Genomic DNA, 19,562 nt, shown 5'->3' with positions numbered 1-19,562 from the left:
AATCTTCTGTTCTACATTCCCCTCTGTGATCGTATATTTTGCATTCTGAAGTTTTCCATGTCTGGGTGCTTTTGTGTCTGTATTTTGGTTCATATGTCTTTGGAGCTGCTTTTTTATTGATTTAGCTTGTCTTTCTCCTGTGCTTAAGTATTGCACCGTATCAGATTTCTCTTTCTTTCTTCATGTCCATGTTTCTTTTTTGTAACATTCAAAAATCTCTAGATTTTGTTGTTTATATTTTTGATCACTTCAACAGTCGCTTCTTTTTCAAAACAATCCAGAGTTTCTTGGTCTGTATAATGTTGTTCATGAATCTGTTGTATTAATGAACGCATTTGCATTTTAAGCTTTTGACAGTTTTTCTTTTGCAAGTATTTTTCTTTCCTCTAATTTCTCCCTTAATCTTTTTGAATATCTTCTATCTGGAAATTCTGGGCCTCTTGAGTACTCATAACAGTACATAATTTCTTTTTTATCCTCTGTAGTCCACTCTATCACTTCTTATGGCTGTTTTTTCACAAATCAGTTTTTGTGGACCACTACCTACTTCTACAACAGGGGGGCATCCTCACCTGAGCCTGGCCCTAACATCATTGTAAGAATGTTTCTGTGTCTTGAGGATTCTACACTATTTTTTTGTCATTTTTTCCACTTCTGGCACCAGTGTGCCTACCAGAATTGGGGACTTTTTCGTCCTGGGACTTGCGTACCTGGTTGCTTTTTTAATTTTTTTTAAACTACCTCTGTGAAAAATGCTATATAAAATACAGTCTGTATATCAATGTCTCCTTGGTGAGACTTTGTAAAAATAGGCTCCACCTCATGAAGGTACTCACCAAGACTTGAGAATGAATTAATTTCCAACAAAACTACTCTCCTTGGCATGCTGATTTTATTCTCTCTCCATCCCAGTTTATGATGTACAAAAATGCAAAATAGCCAATATGCCACAAAATGTGTGTGTGTGTGTGTGTGTGTGTGTGTGTGTGTGTGTGTGTGTGTGTGTGTGTGTGTGTGTGTGTGTGTATCTGTGTATTATTAATCTTGGGTGCTATCATTTTCACTGAATGTTATGTTGCTGGAATGTGAACTGAGTATGGCAAAGTAACTTCTCAGTCATTCAGTTGAATAGTAATTTAGTAGAATAACAGTTCATAAAAAAGATAAGGACCCATCACTGCTAGTGCAATCTGTATTTGTGCACCACCAGTGCTTCACTTTGCATGATATTTTCTCCACACATTTGTGTGTGTGTGTGTGTGTGTGTGTGTGTGTGTGTGTGTGTGTGTGTGTGTGTGTGTGTGTGTATATCGATGTATGTATCAATACACACACAATATGTGTACAGACAGGCACATATCTATGTATGAAGCAGAAAATATCAACATGGGCATACGACAGTTAGGCTGCATAAATGCCAGTTCATCATATGTTTGACACTTAGACCTTTGAACCTTACCCTCATAGGCTACTACTGTATTCTTGTAGCAGCTGATATTGCCTGTCAGCTTTGCCTCTTGAGACTGCTGCTGCAGAAGAATACAGCAGCATACTGTGCATGATTATCTGTAGTTTCCAAAGCTGCTCCATAGCTTGCTGTCAGCATAGCATGCGAGTAGGAGTAACCATTGAGTCCCTTTAGTATCATAAAAAGAATGTAATGCAGCTTTGTTGCTTTTGTTTTTCAGACTGCGCCCTCCGGCACTTCCAGATTTCAGTATCCTTTCCAGTGTGTATATGGATGCAATTGCAATAGCTGTTGTTGGCTTCTCAATGACAATATCAATGGCTAAAATATTTGCTCTTAAACATGGCTACACTGTCAATGGAAATCAGGTAACTAACACACACAGTTTTACTGTGTGCCAAAAATGTATAAACTTGCATGGAAAAATTGCTGTCTACAAATGACATAATGAAAGATCATATCTGAGACCTGTGCAAAAGTCCTGCAGGATAGAGTGCCGCATGATACAAAAGCTAAGGTGAAAATGTGTAATGTCTGAAATGTTATTTTAATGCTCACTGATCAGTGTAGGAGGTACAGTACTGTAACTAAGTAGGTAAATTTGCTAATCTAATAGATTAACATTTGTGTGTATTGTTATTTACCCTTTGTGTTCCACCCATTTTTTTCTTTTCTTTTCTGTGGTCTACCCATTAATCATGCTGGAGCCCAGTTTGTCATCAGCTTTGAGCTTCCTCCTTTCCTCTTTGTGTGAGCTGAAACTTAAAAAGGTTTACATTTCAGCTCCATAACAGCAACCCAGATGATCTGCATTAGCTTTGGAGACCTGGGTACATAACAAGTCTAATGTTTGGGTGGAAAGTCTTACAACCTATCAATAATAGGTTGATGTGGATGGGATCAAAAGATTTATTTGAATCTAGATAAATAACTTCAAATGGGATCCCTGAATTGATGGCATGCATCACTCAAAAATAAAAGTTAATTAAATTAACGATGCATGAATACCCTTGGATGAATCTACATTGAATAAAGTCATGACTCATTATCAAGTTTGAAGGGAGTAAATCTAACAAGACATTTTAAAACAGCTCCAGCAACAGCTGTGCATGTGTTAACCAGAAAACTCCAGAATCACAGTGCAAGTCCATTGGTAAACAGTAAAAGGACAAAAGCACTTAACTAACTGTTGCCCTATTGTGATTTTCTTCAGTCTCAGTTGCTGTTCTGGACTTGAGTGATTTTGGATTTTTTTCTGACAAGGCTTTCTCAAAACATTTGCCAGTATTACAAGTTAAACTTGTGGGTCTGAAGTTATCACAATTACTTAAGTCACCACCATCTGGAAAAGGGATCACTGCTGCTGCTTCCTCCAAATCACTGTAACAATGGCAGTCATAGGACTCTACATACTTTCTAAGAATTATAGAAATGCTCATAAAGATAGTCGGCTTTAGGCACCCTCTAGACCCACAGCCACGGGGAGCCCCCGATTATCTCCACAAAAAACAGCCCCCACAGGAAGCAGCTCTGGGTTTTTCCACATCTTCCACTCCTATTTCAGCACTTCCTAGATGTTCGCACAGCTGTGTAATGTCACCGCTATTCTGCTTTTTTTTTTTTTTTCTCTCCAAACTGCTGCCTTTAAGTTGCATTCAGTCAAGTCTCCTTTAGTAAAGCAAGGGACCTGATTGGCCACAGCAGTTAGGGAAGTAAGTTCTGGTTTCCTGATTGGCTTCAGCAGCAACCTGCCAGAGAATTAAGTTGTATTTTTTATTTTATTTTATTTTATTTTACTTTTGTTTGCCAGGATAGTCCAACTGGGCGAGAACCCGTTTTCAGCAGAGGCCCGGGGAGAAAAGCTCCGGAGTTAGTTACAAAAATTTTGTAAAAAATGCAACATGGTTTAGTAAATCTGTTGGTATTGCATTATTCAACATGGAGATACCATTAAAGAAGCTGAAAATCGGTGACTTTTATTTGTATTACTTGACCAAGTAGAGCCCGTGCTTAGCTGAGGTACCACTAATAAACAATTGTAACACCATTTTTATACTGTAACATACATTAAACCTCACAGTTTAATGGGGAGAAATGATATTTGCATATTCAGTATGCAATTTTAAAAGTGACGTATGCATAGCTGTTGACAGATCTGGCACAAATCTCAAAAGAATCAGGTTCACTTAAAATATAGGTTCATAGGTAGGTACTAGGCTGTCTGTCCAAGGGCATTTATAAGCCTAGCCAGAGTGTGTCGGCTTTCGCTGCCCCATTGATTAATTAACTGATCCTCTGTCAAGCAGAGCCAATGAAGTGATCCCAGGGCTGTGTTTTCTGTTACCCATCCACTCGTCAAGGCTTCTCTTGAAGAGTGTTAGTGAGGGGCTCTGCCTAATGTAGTTTGGAATTTTGTTCCAAAGCATGGGGAGTCTCTGTGACAGGAATATATCCCTCCAGCATGTTCTATTTATTGTTGTGGCGAGGTTTAGCTCACTAGAGCGCGTGGCTCGCAGTGACTTGGATTTCTTTTGGTGGAGCATGTCCATCAATTCTGAGTTGGACATGGCTTTTTAAGTCAGGCAGAGATCACCTCTGAGTAAGCGATATGCCACTGAGTGCAGCCGGAGCTTTTTCAGTCAGGATGCATAGGACATATGTTTGTGGCCAGTAATCCTCTTGGTGAGGTACTTTTGTGGTTTTTCCAGCTGTTGGAAGTGTCTTGTGAGGTACATCCCAAATGGGGCATTGTACTCTATGATGGGTCTGATGAGTGACGAGTAGAGGGGCACTATAACCTCTTTATTTCTACATATGAACCCTTTAGTAATTAGATGGGCCACATAGAAGGATTTCCTAACTACTTTGGCAATAGGATTGTCAAAGAGATTACTATCTACCTGGATCCCCAGATCTCTTATTACCTCTTCTGTGTTAAGAGGGCTGCCACCTATGTGGCAATTCGTGGGTGTTTTGTTTTTCCCAAACATGATGACTATGCATTTTTTGGCATTTAGCTTAAGGCCATGACTTTGACTCCAGGTGTCTCTCTCAGTAAGACCCTTTTAGAGGATGTCTATGTCAGCTGGAGAGTCAATTATGGCTCTCAGTTTGCAGTCATCGGCGAATTTGGTTAGCCATAGTCCTCCTGTCTTTGCCTGTACTTCTGAGAAGTATAGGCTGAACAGTAGGGGTCCCAGGACCAAGCCTTGTGGGACACCACTTGTGACTGGTTTAGAGTCGGACCTGGAGCCCACTATTCTTACCATGTGAGTTCTGTCTGTAAGCCAGTTGTTAACCCATCTCGTGACGTAGGAGTTTATGTTCAGGCTGATGAGTTTTTCTTTAATACCTGAGTGGGGAATGGTGTCAAAAGCCTTGGCGAGGTCAAGGTAGGCTGTGTGAACCACCTTTCCCTCGTCTATGGTCTTGGTGACTGTCTCTAAGAAGTCAGCACGTTTAGTAGGCATGATCTGCTCTTAAAGCCGAACTGGGTCGGGTCAAGTGTTTGGAGGTTCCCAATGTCTTTGTTAATGAGTTCCTTGATGATGCGCTCCATAGCCTTGCAGACCAGGCCAGTCAGGCTTATGGGGCAATAGTTACCAGGGTCAGTTGTGGCCCCTCCTTTGTGGAGAGGAATAACCATTGCTGTGCACCATTCTATGGGCATTGTAGCCTGTGGAGAGGCTAAGGTTGAACAGCGTGTTTAGGTGGGGGGTTAGTTCGTTCTGTAGTTCGTGCAAGACGCAGCCTGGGACACCATCTGGGCCCCATTGACGCTGTGTTTTTGGCTTTTGAAAGGGCTGTTTTCACCTGTGTGTCTGTGATTTCCAGGACACTACACTTTTCCAGTATTGTTGTGTGCCCTTTTGGGGTTGAGAGAGGGGTGAAGTTTGCACTGAATCTATCTGCCAGGATGTTGGCAATATCAGAAGGTTCAGTATATTTTGTGCTATTTTGCACTAGTTCATTGCATATCTGCGAGTTGCCACTTAGATTCTTAACATAGCTAAAGAAGGCTTTGTGGTGATGTTTTGAATCCTTGGCTATTTTTCTTTCAAAGTTAACCTTGGATGATTTTATGAGGGACCTTAGTTTCTTACTGATACTGATCAGGGATGTCTTTCCTTCTTGGGATTTGCTTTTTTTCTGAACTAGTTTTCTCCTTCTATTGTACAGCCTGTTTATGGCAGGGGTCCACCAAACTGGTTTCCTTCTCTTAGAGGAGTGAGTCTTGGTTTTGCTAGGGATGGCACAAGCCATGCATCCTTATAGGTGCTCATAGAGTGCATTTGTAAAGGTTTCTGCATTTTGGGCAGTGTTTTCCTTTAGTGTGGGGGCTGTGAAACTTACCACCTCTGTCTTAAGTAAAGTGAAGTTTGCTTTAGAAAAGTGTTTTACTGTGGTTTCCTTAGTTGAGGGTGGTGGTGGGGTGTGGACATCCAGAGTGATTAGTTTATGGTCTGATCTAACCAGTGACGGATTGACTTCTGGTATGGAACACCTGTCGCCCATGTTGGTGATGACCAGGTCCAATATGTTTTCACCTCTGGTAGGGGAGTTTACCAGCTGATCCAGGGTGTTTGAGTTGATGAATTCTAGGAAGCGCTGGGCCTAGGAGTTTGTACTCGAGTAGTTTTCCCAGTTAATGGTAGGATAATTGAAATTGCTCAATATCAGGGTGTTCGGTAGGACGTTCATGTTTTCCAATGTCTCCAGAAAGGTGGAGTGGTGGTCCTGGGTCATGAAGGGTGATCTGTAACAGGCCACAATTTGCATTGCAGATTTGCCTGATGTTGGTTGCACGTGGACGATCTCAGAGGCATCATGCTGTGCCACTAACCTGGAAGTGTGTAGGTATCCTTGATGAATATGGACACACACCCTCCTTTTGTGTTTCGGTCTATGTTCTGTGGCCGAAACGTGTGGTATGAGTTGTAGCCCGTTAGTGCTGGGGTGCTTTCAGGAGTCTTGAACCAGGTTTTAGTTACTGCACAGATGTCGACGTTCTCCATACTGAGGAGTGCTTTGAGTGTGTGCATTTTGAGATTTAAACTCCTGGCGTGAGTAGCATAACCCTCAGTTTTTTGTTAATTGTGCTGTTTACAGAGGTGGGTTTGACTTTTGAGCCTTGCCTAAAAAAGGCACTAAGGGTGCAGCAAAAGCCTTGGCCAGTATTCGAAAGCCTAGGGGTGACAGGTGCAAGCCATCTCTTGCGAAGCAATGCGGCTTGTTGAGCATGTCATCCAAGGCTGACAGACACTGGATCCCCTTTGAATGACACCAGAAGTTTAGCCAAGTGTTGAAATTGATAATTTTTTCTTTATACTGAGGTATCATTCTTGGTGAGGGCAGGATGTTACTCAGGGTCAGGGTCATACCAGCCTGGACTACATGATCAGAGAGCTTTTCCATGTTACTTTTCATGTAGTTCAGGGAGGTACATCTCAGGTCCTTCACACCAACATGAACATTGACAGAGTCATATTTGTACTTGTTCTGGAGTGACCTGAGTGCTTGTGTTATGTGGCGGTTTCTGCCTCCCGACAGGCAGCAAATAGTAACCTTTTGCTTGTCCAACTTAGTGAGTGGGACATCAGTGTGCCTGACTATAGAGTCATCTATTACTAGTGTGTTAGGTATGTTATTTCGCCTTAAGGGCTGTGATTGTGCGACACACAGATTTGTGTTTTATGCGTTGAGTGGTTTGTGATGGGAGGTGCAGGTTGTTTGGGTGTCTGCTTTGGAGGTCTCTGATGCTTTTGCAGGTTTTTATTTAGAACCTCTGAGTATGATTTTGTGTATTTATGTGTATTTTTTGCCAGTGCTGTTTCAGTAGGTATGTGTGTGGCTGGAGGTGTGGTGCAAGTGTTAACCTTCCCCTCTTGACTGTCTGTTCCAGTCTTGGGTGTAGACTGCTTAGCCTCCAGTTTGGCTGTATAATTGCATCTCTCACATATGTTAGTGTTTTGTGGTAGGAGGAGAGGGTTGTCTGTGTACATGAGGCAGTTGTAAAATTGCCTCAGGATATCCATATTCACTAGCTGGACTGGAGAGTACACCTGAAATTGCCCTTTGGTCATGCCTGAATAGTAGGATGAGCTGCTTAGTCGCTTGGTTGGTGAGGGTTGAATAAAGAGCCTTGCCCTGCTGGGCAATCAAGTGTCCGGGTATATTAGTGCTTGCTGGCAGGTCTGAGCAAGTGCTGAGCTGTAGGATATTAGCACTGTTAACTTGAGACGTTGACAGATTGAGTATGTGGATTCGTATACATTTTCTGAAATAAAAGAATTCTGTAAATCTTATTGTTGTCATTATTTATTGAGTGTAATTTACCACCTTTACCGCAAAAAAATATTCAGTCTAGAAAGGCTTAGAGTTGGAGCTAAAATTTGAGTCAAAATCAGGGTCCGTAAGACTTTTATTGAGATTATCACGCTCCTCATCACATATGAAGACTACAGCATTTCATCAACAAAATGCTCCTAGTTAAAATCAGTAGATTACACTATACAAAAAAAATTCGGGGACAATTTAGAGAGTCACGAGCATATGAAAGAGAACTCCAGTGCAGGTTTTGGTCTCATCAGCTCAATTCTTAAACAGCAGAATGTTGAAAAAGCAAATTCTGTATGCTACTAATGGCTGAAAATGAATAATATCTTTTAAACTATTATTATTATTATATCTGTCACATAGGCAGCAATCAGTTCGATGGCAAGGCATACAATCTCCTTTACTCCCAGCTATGATAGGCATATCACAAGGCTCGATTTTAGGCCCACTACTCTTCTCCATATTTACCAACAGTCTACACACCTCCACCCAGCATGGCTCCCTTATACAGTATGCTGACGATTCAACTCTTATCTGCTCTTTTCCATCTCTTTCCACTCTACAACAACTCGCACAAGAATCCTTCACTTCTGTAGAAAGTTGGATTACTGATGTCCAACTAATCCTAAACCCCAGTAAGACAAAATTGTTACTTTTCACCCCCAACAAATCTATGCCTACCCCCCTATCCTTTTCAATCTCTTCCAAAAATGGTACCATCATATTTCCCTCTGACCATACCAAACTCCTTGGTGTAGAAATTGACAATAACCTACTCTTCGATGTCCATATCTCACAAACCATCAAAAAAGGTTCATAAAAAATGAGAACCCTATATAGGCATAAACAATTCCTCTCAGAACAGAGACAGCTCACACTAGCCCAAACCCATCTACTCTCCACTCTAATGTATGCCACGCCAATTCTTACCCTAGTCAGAAAACTTGATCTCACCAGACTTGAGTCATGTTACAATAAAATTGCCAAGTTTGCTAACAGCTGCACCTTCAGAACCCATCACTGTCAGTCTCTAAGGGAACTACAATAGTTAGAACTTCCCTAGATACTCAGTTACCACCAGCTAGTCATTGTCTTTAATATTGTTAGACATCCTGAAAACAAACCAGCACTAAGCCAGTTACTCTCTCCATACAGAACTAATCGTCCTCTCTTACCTACTGAGAAAATCCCTCCTCTGCATCTCTAAAGCTAACAACAACTCAGGGAAAGCTCTTTTTTCTTGTGCCATAGCTAGATCCTGGAATAACCTCCCCCCTTCTCTGACCTCTGCCCCCACTAACACACATTTCAAAACTGCTCTCAAATCACATCTTATGAATACATTGCTATGTCCCTGCATCACATGAATCTCACAATCACAGCACACTTTACACCTTCCTTCCTGCTATCTCTACTGTATATATGCTACAGTTCAGTATCTTACTGTCAACTTGAAATTGCATAATATGTCATGTCTAATCATATGATTTTTTATTCTTTTAGCCTATCTCACTAATCAATGTTAAAGCTTTGATGTACGAGACTCTCACTTACTGCTGACATATTGTTTAGACTGGATTGTATGAGATCTTTTATGTCTGTACTTACCTCAGTTATCACTGTGATATGACTGTTTGTATTACCATGTTGATGTTAATCTAATTGTGGAGCTTTTCTCGACGGGCCTCCGCTGTAAATGGACCTGTGTCCAGTCAGACTATCCTGGTAAGCAAATGTAAAATAAAATTAAATAAATGTTATAAAATTCAGTGGGACAAAAACGCTGTCATAAATAGTGTTTATAATAGAAGCTTTCGGAGGATTACAGCATGATCTGCGGGCTGGTACACAAGAAACCAAATGCTATCATAAATCATGTATATTTGGCCAAGCAGCTGAACCAAGATCTACTGTTGCTCAACCTCTCAACTGTGTACTTATTTTGGAGGGTAATACCGGTTTTCAGGTTTGATTTACCAGCTCACTTGATGCATAGCCAGCTTTAGGTACCAGCAAACTTTGTAGTCACTACAACAAGTTATCTTGTCTTCATATTTTGTAACATGTTGGTCAGACCAACAAAGCTAGTACAGCAGTCTTGTATACTTAGTAAATCAGGTTGGTAGTAACAACTCATATTTATATTTTCTTTAAAATTTAAAGATATCGCTGGTTATAGTAACAGTGTGTTATCAAGTTACAAGTAACACAATTCTGTTAAATATTTTACCACAGACATAGTGCCCCTGGCTTATTTAAACCTTGCTAGTGGACACAACATAGACAGCTTTAGGTACCTGCAATAACTGTAACTGTAGGGATCCCTCTTAATCATCCTTGAATGTGTGGGGGCCCACAAAAACTGCTGCTGGGTGAGGAAAAATGAGGAGAAAAAAATGTAGTAGTTTCCTGATTACACTGTTTAGCCTGAACAGGGCTGTGATGTGACCCTGTTAGGGTAAAGCTGATAGTAAACTTGGGCAAGGTAAGCACTACAGATTAGCAGCCCAGTGTAACCGATCTCAGTGCATACCTTGTATTTTAAGAAGAGCCGATGTTTCCGATCTTCAGGGGTGGTTTTCTCATTCAGCAAGTTTTATAAATACTGGCATAACACCAGTTAATATAATTCTCAAATTTTTCTTGAAGAATTCAAAGACATCCCAAAAATAATATCAGAATAAAGGCTCAAAATCAGGAACATGCTTTAAATATTACTGTAATTCACTTAAGTTAATAGAATAACATTTTCTGCATCAACATGCATTTTTGGACAATAAGAAATATAAAACTTTGATGTCTGGATATACTGACTGCCTGTAATCCTGAATGATTTACCAGCAAGTCAAACTTTTTATGAGGGACAAATCAAAATTAGGATGTAAAATCAAGAAAGGTCTGTGTAATCAGGGACAGTGACAGGTGTACATTACTCCTCATTGAAGTAAAAATGTGACTTACCCAATGTGGCAGTGCCCTTGTTGCACAATGCATTGATATTTACTAAAATCAGTGTAAAATTAATATTGCTGTGGCTTATGCTTGTTTGTGTGTGCATTTGTAAAAAGTAACACAGATTGTTATTGGTGCACACACCCAATAATGCCGGGATACATACATTATCCTTCTGGGTATCTGTAAAAAATGCAGCTAACAAGTAATTACATTTCCAAAGTAAGACATAAAATATATCACAGAACATTCAGACACTTGAATCTTCTAGGAGTGTTGTAACCCCTCTCCCCAGATTGTATAAATGGATACAGTGAGGGCCCGTTAATCATCCTTGATTGTGTAAAACCCCAGAAAAGCTGCTGATGGCTGAGGAAAAATAAGAAGAGAAAAACGTATTTATTTTCTGATTGTGCTGTTTAGTCTGAACGGGGCTGTGATATGACCTTGTTAGGATAAAGCTGATAATGGCCTCTCATTTCAACCACACCATTTCTAAAACCAGCCCTGTTGAAATGTGTGAGTACAGAGGGTTGCTGCAGGTTATGTCGGGGTGGAGATGGCTGGAGATTATGTGGTTATTACCTTTTTAATTTTTATCACAGTCAGATGTTAGAGGTTTGCACAGGAGGTCATTATAGCTTGTGTCTGGGCTGGATACAGTGTGGTTGTTTCTTTTACTTTTCTCACAGACCTCAGAGGTGTACAAAGAAGGTTACTATAGCTTGTGCAGGGGCAGTATACTGTCTAGGAGCAACAAAGTAGAATACATTACTGTAGTCATTTTCTCACTTTCCTCACAATCGCATATCAAGCACGTATACAGGTGGTTGCCTTTGTGGGGATAGGAGTGAGGAGGCATGTTATGTATATGCATGTCAACAGTCACTTGAAGTACATGTTTATGGCAACTGCTTTCATCCTAATCTAATGCCATCAGGATGCATTGGCAGTGACCGTTTTTTTTTTGGGGGGGGGGGTTAGGGAGGTAGGCAGTATTCCCAGATAGGATCTGTGTATCCTCACAACGATTTATCCTGTTAGTTTATCGTGAGATACTGTTTTGTTAGCTTTGAACATTAAGGCTTGGGCACAACGTAGGTGTTCCTTGAAAGAAAAAAATAAGACTGAAACTCTTTTCTTACTCGTGATTTTTGTTTGGGCCACTGTTGGATTAAAAGTTTGGGGAAATGCTCTAAAATGCATCCCCACAGCATCCATAACCCCTACAGCTTCATGCGGCATCGGGTTAATTCAGTTATTTTCTAAATGTTTATTACTGTGCTGCCATGGTTAGAAAAGGTGTGGCGAAAGGATGCAAGGAAAGCTAAAGCTGAAAAGCAACAATGAATATCTTTAATCATGATTTTTGTTCAGGCCATCATTGGATAAAAGGTTGTGTAAACAGAAAAAAGTAAGAGCATGCAGAAAAGTGTGGCTTCTTGAAAAAGCTGAAGAGTAAGGCAAAATGTGAGAAAAGGAAGAAAAAAGTAATGTGCATATTATGAGACCAAAATAGCAGGAAACAGAGGGGAGCATGGGTGAATATATGGGGTGGGCTGAACAGTGGGCAATGCCTAGGGTACCATTTCAGCTAAGTCCAGCCCTGTACATAGAGTTGTTGTATTATGTAATTCTTGCAACTAAATGCCAGTAGATGTGAATGTTCCTTTGACAGATGGGTCAACACAGTGTCGTACATAGGCCTGTTGTAATGTAAGAGCATTGAAGCTACAGGCAGTCTATGCATACTACTCCTACAAGTTTGCAGCATGAACTAAAAGGTTGCTTAGGAGGGGTGGCAGTAACAAGGTGATACTTAAACTGAAAGTGCCTTGGGGGCCCACAAAATGCTAGCACCTGCCCTGCTCATAAACTTCATTAAGTAAAATTTCAGATAATACAATGGAGTATAAGTAATACTATTGAGTACAGACTTTAGAAATGCTTTGAGAAGAACTTTCAAGGCATTCATGTTCAGCAGATTAAAAAGTATGCAAAATACTCACCCCGGGATATCACATGTGTTGGGTTACTCTGTCTCCACATTCTATTTCAACCCTGTTTCTACATCCTTCTTAAAGACCTCTTTCTTTTTTTTTTTTTTGTTGTCTAATTTAGGATTGAGGAAATAACTTCTTTGAGTTAATTGGGAAGCATGATGTTTTGCTTTATGTCTGTACAAAATAGATAGTGAAATGTAATCTGTACCACTTTAATTTCTTGCTTTTTTATTAATGGTCATCATGAGTTTGATTTAAAGTGATGCTTTTCTATTTTTGTATTTCTTGGGCAGTGGCTGAAATGGATCTCTGTGGGTAAGTCCACTACCACCAGTTAACAAAGAAACATTAAGGTTCATGATGGAGAGCTGGAAAAACATAGCAAATAGGAATACTGCTGGGAGCATAAAACAGCATTTTCAAAGAAGAAGAATATTTTTAAGTGAGGCAAAAAAGAAGTGTGCAATGCAGCCCTCTGGTGCTAGTTCCTTAAGTTATGAAACGCTATATTGGAAGGACTCTGTAGAGGTCATTCTGGTATTGCTAAGAGAAAAGTACTAGCTAGAACTGGTAGCCTTAGATATATAAAGAAATTGAGGCCAGCTGCCAAGGTTATGTACCCTTTCAAATAGAACAAGAGATGCCAACACAAGCACAATTACACTCCTAGGAATTTCCACACGGATGATGGGAAGAATTTTCCACTAAATTTGTTGTCCTTTTCATAAATGCATTCATGTTAATGGTGGCTACAAATACAGAATGACTTGAAGTAGTTGTGCATGCCAGAAATAACATTTCAAGCTACCATTAATCATTTGAAAAGTTTTGCAGCTTGTGATCTACTGAAAAATATTATCACTGACAAAGGGACGCTTTCCATTTCAGAATAATTATATTGTTTTGTTAAGCAACATGGAGTAGTCCATTTTAATAGTGCACCAGTGTACTGTGCAACAATGGGGTAGCCAAGAGAGTTGTACAGATCTTTAAGAGAGGTATGAAAAAGCCATGTGATATAAAACTTTAGTCTTTCTCCTACAGCATAGAACTGTTCAGAATTGTTCTATGGGAGATGTCACTTCTGAAATGGTAAGTAGCCATATCAGAACCAGATTGGACTTAATAGAATCACATATAAGCAGGATTCCAGAATGACAAACATGCAGTGGACAGCTCCTTCAATAAAGAATATTCTGTGCATTTCTGTGTACCACTGGGTGAGGTTCAAAGCTGTTTCTAGGAATTATAGTGGGTAAAAAGGATCCAGATTCATATCAAGCCCAATAGACTCTGACCAGTTAAATGTTGTAACAGTGATTGTATTGATATCCTAAATGAGTAACATGAGTCAGTTTCTAGTCCTGGCTTGTTTCCTGATTCTGCTCAAGAGACTGAGCAGAATAGTGAAGCTGTTGAAACAATGACTGAAGAACCACTTCCAGAATAACAAAGCTCACCAAGGGTTATAAAATTGCTAGCATCTGACCTACTGACTAATGTTTTTTTTACTAGTGTGTTAGGTATGTTATTTCGCCTTAAGGGCTGTGATTGTGCGGCACACTGATTTTGTGTTTTATGTGCTGTCTGGTTTGTGACGGGAGGTGCAGGTTTTTTGGGTGTCTGCTTTGGAGGTCTGTGATGCTTTTGCTGGTTTTTATTTAGAGCCTCTGAGTATGATTTTGTGTATTTTTTGCTAGTGCTGGTTTAGTATGTCTATGTAAGGCTGGAGGTGTGGTGCAAGTGTTAACCTTCTCATGACTGCCTGTTCCAGTCTTGGGTGGAGAGAGCTTAGCCTCCAGTTTAGCTATATAATTGCATCTCTCGCATATGTTAATATTTTATTGTAGGAAGAGAGGGTTGTCTGTGTACATGAGGCAGTTGTAACATTGCCTCAGGATACCCAGGTTCACCAGCTGGACTGGAGAGTATACCTGAAATTGCCCTTTGGTCATGCCTGAATAGTAGTGGGAGCTGCTTAGTCGCTTTATTGGTGAGGGGTGAGTAATGAGCCTTGCCCTGCTGGGCAATCAAGTGTCGGGTTATATTAGTGCTTGCTATTAGGTCTAAGCAAGTGCTGGACTGTAGGATGCTTTCTAAGTGCTTAGGTTGAGAGTTAGACTACTTTCAAGGGAAACACCGAAGGGGAGACTTGGTGGAGCAGGGATAAATTTAGCCCTAGCTAACTGGCACTGCCCGGACGTGCAAAACCGTGCAAATGCGGTTTTTACTGCAGGGAAATGAAAGAGAGAGAAATTAGCCCAAAATGGTCTATAAACTGCTAACTTCTGGGCTGGAACCACTCCTCCAGGGACAGAATGGCTGCTCAAAGTTCCGTCTCTCACAGGTGAACAGAGAAACCTCCCTCTATCCAATAAGGTATGAGCAACTCAGAAAATTGTAACACAGCCCTGAATTCAGCACTAGCCTGAAAACTGGATTATACTAGTTTAGAAAGGTGGGAAAGAAGGAAGAATTTTTTTTGAAAAGGTAAGGCAAAAACAGTAAAAAATACACTTAAACAGCTTTAAACAACTACAGACAGTAAAAAATACACTTAAAACAGCTTTAGATGACAGGCAATCAGAAAAGGCTTTTAAACAAATTACCCAAAACTGAGCCCTGTTCCTGTAGTCTTCAATCAGACAAGTTCTAATTGCACACTCCTGCCACTGGGGTGCAGGGGAACCTTCTCCAAAAAAGAAGGCCTGGATTAGTGCTCAAGTTGTATAAACAAAGCTAGATTCAGCAGGCCTGGATCTAGTCTATGCTACAGCAAACAAGGCACACCAATTTCAGTTAGAAACAGTTCAAATATGCAGGCATTATAAACCTTTAACCAGAAATTCCCAGCTCAGAAGGGCAGAGTCCAGCCTCTCCTCCCACAAGAGTGCAGACCACAAACCTTAATGTAAAATAACTGGCCTGAAGCCCAAGTGCTTAAGCCAGAACTAATGCACTTTTAGAATAACAGACACTGAGCCTTTAATCAGCAGTTCCTAACTTAGAAGGATGTAAGCTACCTGCCCTGCCACAACAGTGCAGACCACAAACCTTCTTAATGTAAAACAACTGGTCTGAAGCCCAAGTGCTTAAATCAAAAGGCTTAGAATGATAGTTATACCAAGCAGTAATAAATACAATTGAGTACTTTTAAGATGACACAAAAGCAAAGTAAAGTAGTAAAGTAGGAAGAAACACAAATACAGTAAAAGCAGATGAAAAAAGTGCAAATTTTTTTTTTCACAATCAATGACAGTGTAGCTGCAGAGTCAAACCATACCAAAATGTGATTGTTTGATATTAGCCAGGCTGATGTTGACTAGGCAACAGAGTGCATTAGAAAAGCACCAGAAAGTAAACTGATGCTAGTATACAACTGCAGATAAAAATCAGATCTCTCACTTCATACACTCTTCATAACAGTATGTCGTATATCATGAAAACAAAGTTATTCAGAAAAGTGCTGTGATCTGCAGAAGAGGTAGCTAGGAAGATGAAAAGAAAATAGTATCATTCATTGAGGTATTGAGTAAGATCCATCCTGCTTCTTGTATTATTATGATATGCTTTGCACACAGAACAGTGTCTTAACTTCTTGCTGAGTTTGGTCATGTATAGCCAATGTAACACATTGTGTACTCTTTCTTTACACTTCACATTTTCTCTACTCTCATCTTTCAACATCAGTGTGTGTTTTCTGCCTGAATGAAAAGTATGGTTATATTTCATTCATTACAGTCATTTTGTTTTTGAATTACACCAGTTTGCTTCATGTAGTTCAACTGGATGTTCATCGTGCATACAGCTGCAGTCATTACAGATGGGTTATCCTGCCGTCAGGCGGGTCCTCGGTCGGCCGAATTCCAAAGTCTAGGTCCGGCGTCTGTTGTCGTCGCTTCTTCCCTGACGTCAGTGCGGCAGGGGTATAAAAGAGGCAGCCGACGACATCTTCAGTCTTTCTTGCCGCGTGATGCCCGAAGCAGAAGCAGTTCGCAAGTGCCGGTCGGCCAGCTCCTGAGATTTACAAAAATATTTCAGCCGAAGTCTTCTTAAAAGCTAAGTACCCCGTTGGGGAAACTTTTCTTGCCTCAGACTGATGTCAGACAAAGTTAATAATTGCATTTCATGTGGGAAGCAAATACCACATAAGGATTTCCACTCTTTATGTATACCTTGTTTAGGCCCAGACCACGACATCTCGGCCTGCCGTATTTGTGCTAGATTCAACAAGCGCACTATTAAGCACCGGGCGGAGGTCGCCCTTCACTATTTTGGTAAAAAATTTAATTATATTATGTCGTCGGATACTCCGACTCCAGTTTTGAGTAAAAGACGCAAAGATAAGGACCGACATACGAGGTCCGCACCGACTACTGAAACCACGCTAAGGCCGACTACCAGTTCTCTGATTCTCAGCGAGGCGCCTACGCAGCCCCTGAGTACCGATGACACTACATTACCGGTGTCTTCAGTACCCGAGGTCGCAGGCTCCTCGGTTCCCATTCCTATTACAGATACCGACGCCACTCTTGGCGGGGAAACTCAGAGTTTAGACAGGCCTGCCATTTCTCAAGGTGTTTTCAGGCCTTCCTCCTCTATTAAAGCTTTCACAAAATCTAAAGCAGCCATGAATACCAAAAAACAGGGACCTCAAACCCCCTCTCAAGGCCCCATGCCTAAAAAACAGATGCTCAAAATGGCTGAGGATTTGATTACTCTTATCAGGGGTTCTCAACCCCCCTCGGGCAAAAAGCCCAGATTAGAGGAAGACTACCCTTCCTCAGATCAAGCCTCTATTACCTCTGAACATTCTGAGGACCAGGTCTATGTCTATTCTCCTTTTGAAGACTCTGATGCAGAGGAGTCTATTCCCTCGGTCTCCCCCCCTGAGGACTACTCTTTTGGGGAAACCCTGCATACATTGAGGGAACACTTTCACTGGGAAGGCCAAGATTACTCAGATTCCAAGAAAAGGCTCAGGGATTTTCTCTTGCTCCCCCAGCATAGGCCCCTGGCTATCCCTCCTGTTTTAGATATATTGGATGATGTGTACACAGAAGCCAGCCTTAATCCAGATTCTTTGCCTCCATCTCCTGTTAAACCAGACAGGTATTACCGGGTTCCTGATTCACACCAGTTCCTATACAAAAGCCATACTGCTGACCCAGAAATTATTTCACTGGGTTCCAAGGGAATTAAGGCCTCTACTGCTAAAAACCCATTACCTTCAGAGAGAGATTCCAGAGCTTTAGAAAGGTGGGGGAAAAAGGTGTATACCTCGGCCACTTTAACCATGAGGGCATTAAACTGTCAGTTCCATATGTTGAAGTATCAACAGTTTTTGTTATCTCAATTGAAAAGCAAAATGACACAACCAGAACAACCAGATTTAAAAGAGTTGCAGGATTTGTTGCATGGTGCAGAGCAAGTGGGTAAGCATACCTTGCAGTGTGGTTTTGATGCTTTAGAGGCCTCATGTAGAGCTGCTGTTACGGGGTCTGTTATACGTAGACATGCTTGGCTCAAAGAGCAAGTCTTACCAGATCATGTCACAAAAACAAAAGAACTCTGGAACGGTGCTGTTATGTATCCAAAAATTTTAATAAAACTCTGCCATAAAAAACATACAAACTTCTGAGAGGTGAGCGCTTTCGGGTGTTAACCCTTCATCAGACAAAGGTAAAATGGTGCAGAACACAATTTAAATAAGAACACACCCAATGAACAATTAGTGAAATCAATTCAGTAGAAAACCCGCCTATTTTTTAAGGTAGGTTTAATAGGAACAACATCATTGAGCCCTGGATTCCTATGTGCCATAAACTCTAGGATCTTCCTTGACTCTATCTGTTCTGTGTAGTGTTTTATATCACCTCCCCTCTTGTTAAGCCTTACATTGACTATGGCCCTAAAAGTAAAACAATGTGTAGGATGTTCACTAACATGTCTGAACTAAGCATTATGTGTGTCCTTGTTTCTTATACTAGAAAGATGTTGCAATATTCTAACTTTGAACATATTATTCGTCTTGCCCACGTAAAAACATGGGCAAGACTTACAATTAGACAGATACACTATATCCTTAGTCCTGCAAGTGGCTTTAGCTTTCAACATATGGGTCCTATTGGTAACAGGATGTATAAAAGAAACATCTTGAGAAATATAAGGGCAGGCCTTGCATCTACCACAAGGCTTGCTGCCTACAGATAAAGCAGGGGTATAAGATAAACTAACATGTTCCCCACATAGAATGTCTTTTAGACTCTTATTCTTCCTATATCCAAATACTGGAGTCGGCCCTACTATGGTGTTGATTCTATCATCACTAGTAAGAATGTTCCAGTTGTCCCTTATAATTCCAGTGATATCTTTTATATCACTACTATAAGTGAACATAACCTTAAATCTAGCATCCTGTTTCATTTCTCTTGAAGGTATAGCTAAGTCCCTAGCAGGCCTAGATAACCAGGGCTTATATTTATGACCCCTTTTATCTCTATGCTTCTCTATAACATCTTTGACCATGGTTTCATTATACCCCCTCTCTATAAAAAGACCCTTCAAACTCTCCAATTCATTGTTGAAACAAATATCATCCGTGCAGTTCCTAGATAACCTGGCTAGCTGTCCTTGTACTATGTTGGGAAAAGTGTATCGTGGATGCATACTATCAAAAGTTAAAAATGTATTTTTCCAACACTCCTTCATATACAGACTGGTAGAAAAACCTTGTAAAGTCTGTCCTATTGTGACATCTAAGAAGTCTATCTCAGTATAGGATGTTACTTCTTGTTTGGTGT

At 40.6% G+C, this 19,562-nt stretch overlaps 1 protein-coding gene across 1 annotated transcript in view; it reads left to right on the top strand.

Moving 5' to 3' along the window:
* The window catches only part of SLC26A5 (solute carrier family 26 member 5), a 1,021,139-nt gene that overhangs the window by 674,473 nt on the left and 327,104 nt on the right, over positions 1 to 19,562 (top strand). Inside the window, exon 11 of the mRNA XM_044088519.1 lies at positions 1,689 to 1,836. Coding sequence (XP_043944454.1) covers positions 1,689 to 1,836 — 148 coding nt within the window. The remainder of the gene's footprint in view (positions 1 to 1,688; positions 1,837 to 19,562) is intronic.

The sequence above is a fragment of the Protopterus annectens genome, chromosome 11.part0 (genome assembly GCF_019279795.1).
Source record: "Protopterus annectens isolate FY-2018-M chromosome 11.part0, PAN1.0, whole genome shotgun sequence".
Taxonomy (NCBI): Eukaryota; Metazoa; Chordata; order Ceratodontiformes; family Protopteridae; genus Protopterus; species Protopterus annectens.
This window is presented reverse-complemented; position numbering and strand designations above follow the sequence as displayed.